The sequence below is a fragment of the Octopus sinensis genome, linkage group LG20, assembly GCF_006345805.1.
Source record: "Octopus sinensis linkage group LG20, ASM634580v1, whole genome shotgun sequence".
Classification (NCBI taxonomy): Eukaryota; Metazoa; Mollusca; class Cephalopoda; order Octopoda; family Octopodidae; genus Octopus; species Octopus sinensis.
Window position 1 is genome coordinate 5144924 of NC_043016.1, and position 2495 is coordinate 5147418.

The window sequence follows — 2495 nt, forward strand, 5'->3', positions numbered from 1 at the left end:
CTTGAGTATAATACGCAGGGGATTTTTAGGGGGCTGTACCTCTGAAAAACCTAAATCTTGTGTATAACAGGCACCCCATCTCTAACTTGAATCAAGGAGGTCTATATAACTTCCTTGGTTTGTAAAAATGTATACAGTAACGTCCTTTATTATTATTGTAGATATAACATAATGCAAACGTGTAGCTTTTTTGTGCATTTTGTTTGCAGAAAATAAAGAAATAACAGAAATAACGTCAGTGAAAAATAAATATTAAGTAAATTGCCTTTACATATTTATCACTATCAGTTACAAAAGCAAAAGCAAAAGCATTTATTTAAATCTTTCAAATTCAACATCACTTTCAGCATCAAATAACTGTTTCATTTGTTTCTCCGTGAACATGTCAGCATCATTGTAGTGTAAATCCCCGTCATCGTCAGATTCATAGTCAACATCAGAAGATTCATTTTCATTTATTTCTGGATACTTTTATTTTAATAAATGTTGCTTACTGCAAATTATGGATGATTCTTTTATGACTTCATTGCTTTCAGGCTTAGCTTAAAGGTATTTTCGCGCCCGACATCACAAAATGCGTCTGAATAAACATTGCCGGACAGCAAATAGAGACTCGGACATTGCTAAGAAAATATTTTTCCTTTTTAACCTTGTATGGGGCTGAGACATGGCGAACAACAGTTAAGTCAAATAGGCAAATACAATCATTCATCTTGTGTAGAATACTTAAAATTAGATGGCCCGAACACATAAGTAATATGGAGCTATGGCAAAGAACAAATCAAGTTTTGATTGGGGAGCGAATATTTAAGAAAAAGTGGAAGTGGATTGGTAGAATAATTAGAAAAGACACACCAAATGTAGCGAAAAGTGCTTTAAAGTGGAAACCGGTTGGATATAGAAAGAGAGGTTGGCCTAAGACTCGCGGCGTAGATCAACACAAAAGGAACTAGAGAAAGGGGGACATTCATGGCAGAGTATAAGTACAGAAGTGAAAAATTATGCGACATGGAATTCAATTATAAGTGGTCTATACTCCGCGTTGGAGGGTTAAAGGTAAAAAATATATATATAGTACGCTCTAGGGATTTTAACCTTTAAATTTTGGGGGAAAAATGCGGATTATACTCGCGGGATTTACGGTATTTATGTGTTTATCAATAATGGCGTGCGATGCACGCAAACACAAAAGATATATACTTACCAGCAAATAAGTAGCTCGTATTTTTATTTGCATCGAATGCTGCAGCGGACACATAAGATGGATATTGAGAACCATGAAAGGTATCCGATATACTATGATATCCAGGTTTGAGGGAACCGAAACGATCAAATTCATATACTTGGTCTCCCCTAAAAGCAAGGTAACCACCATTATGATCTGCAAGAATGAAAAATATGTTCATTAATACATATATGTGTGTCAGCACATAAATACATATATATTGGGTTGTCCGGAAAGTTCATGCCGGTTTTTAAAGGAAAGAAAAAAGGTCAATAAATACTTGCCATTGCATTTTTAATCAAACAAATATGAACCACTTTGTTGCACAATGCGTCTCCATATTTCCTTTAACTTGAAAATTTGAGGTGGTTTCATGGCAAACAATTCATCAAGGTATTGAAATTTTAACCATTAAGACTATTCTGCAGAGACCTGAATAAGTGGAAATCCGAAGGAGCAATATCTGGTGAATATGGAGGCTGGGGTACACATCCCAGCCGAGCTGCAGCAATTTTTGTCTAGTTCCCAAAGCATCAAGTGCCGAAAATGAACTTTCTTATCTTCCATTTTAAAGGGTTACAGAATTAACACAGTTTATAGGAACATAAACCTTCATCCACAAAAAGATGGCTTAAACTGTGCTTTAAATAGAGGTGTAGTCAAATCCTATTTTATGGACTCAACCATGTTCTAAAATAAGTGGAAAGGTAAGCTATTATAAATCGGCACGAACTTTCCGGACAACCCAATAGATACATGACAGAAGTGGATATAATCCTTTCTACTGAAGGCACAAAGCCAGAGATTTGAGGGAAGGGAGCCAGTTGCTTAGATCATCCCCAGTACAAATTGGTACTTAATTTAGCGACCCCGAAATGTTGAAAGGTAAAGTCGACCTCGACGCTATTTCTGTTCAGAACGTAGCAACGGGCGAAATACTACTAAGCATTTCGTCCAGCGTGCTAACGATTCTGCCAGCTCACCGCCTTAACGAAGTGGATATAATAATGGACGATCAAAAGCCCCCCCCCCCCTCCAATGGACGGTGCTGAGTTGTCAAACATTTAAACCAAATTTTCTTAAAACAACTTGTCCGACCGTCCCATAGGCCTCCCCTTTGACAAACACCGACTTAACCTAAATTTAAGACACCAGCAAAAGAAGAACTAAAGATAGATTTTATTCACACAAATTATGCAACCGAAGAGTTTAAAGTACCAGTAATGATAAGGCTGTTGACTGGGAGAACACAAACGTGGTTTAAACAGTA

The 2495-nt window shown here is 36.9% G+C and overlaps 1 protein-coding gene across 1 annotated transcript in view; it reads right to left on the reverse strand.

Moving 5' to 3' along the window:
* Positions 1 to 312: 312 nt before the first annotated feature.
* The window catches only part of LOC115222658 (matrilysin-like), a 46281-nt gene continuing 44098 nt past the window's right edge, over positions 313 to 2495 (reverse strand). The window contains exons 9-10 of the mRNA XM_029792977.2: positions 1205 to 1353; positions 313 to 461 (exon numbers count right to left, since the gene is read on the reverse strand). Coding sequence (XP_029648837.2) covers positions 313 to 461; positions 1205 to 1353 — 298 coding nt within the window. The remainder of the gene's footprint in view (positions 462 to 1204; positions 1354 to 2495) is intronic.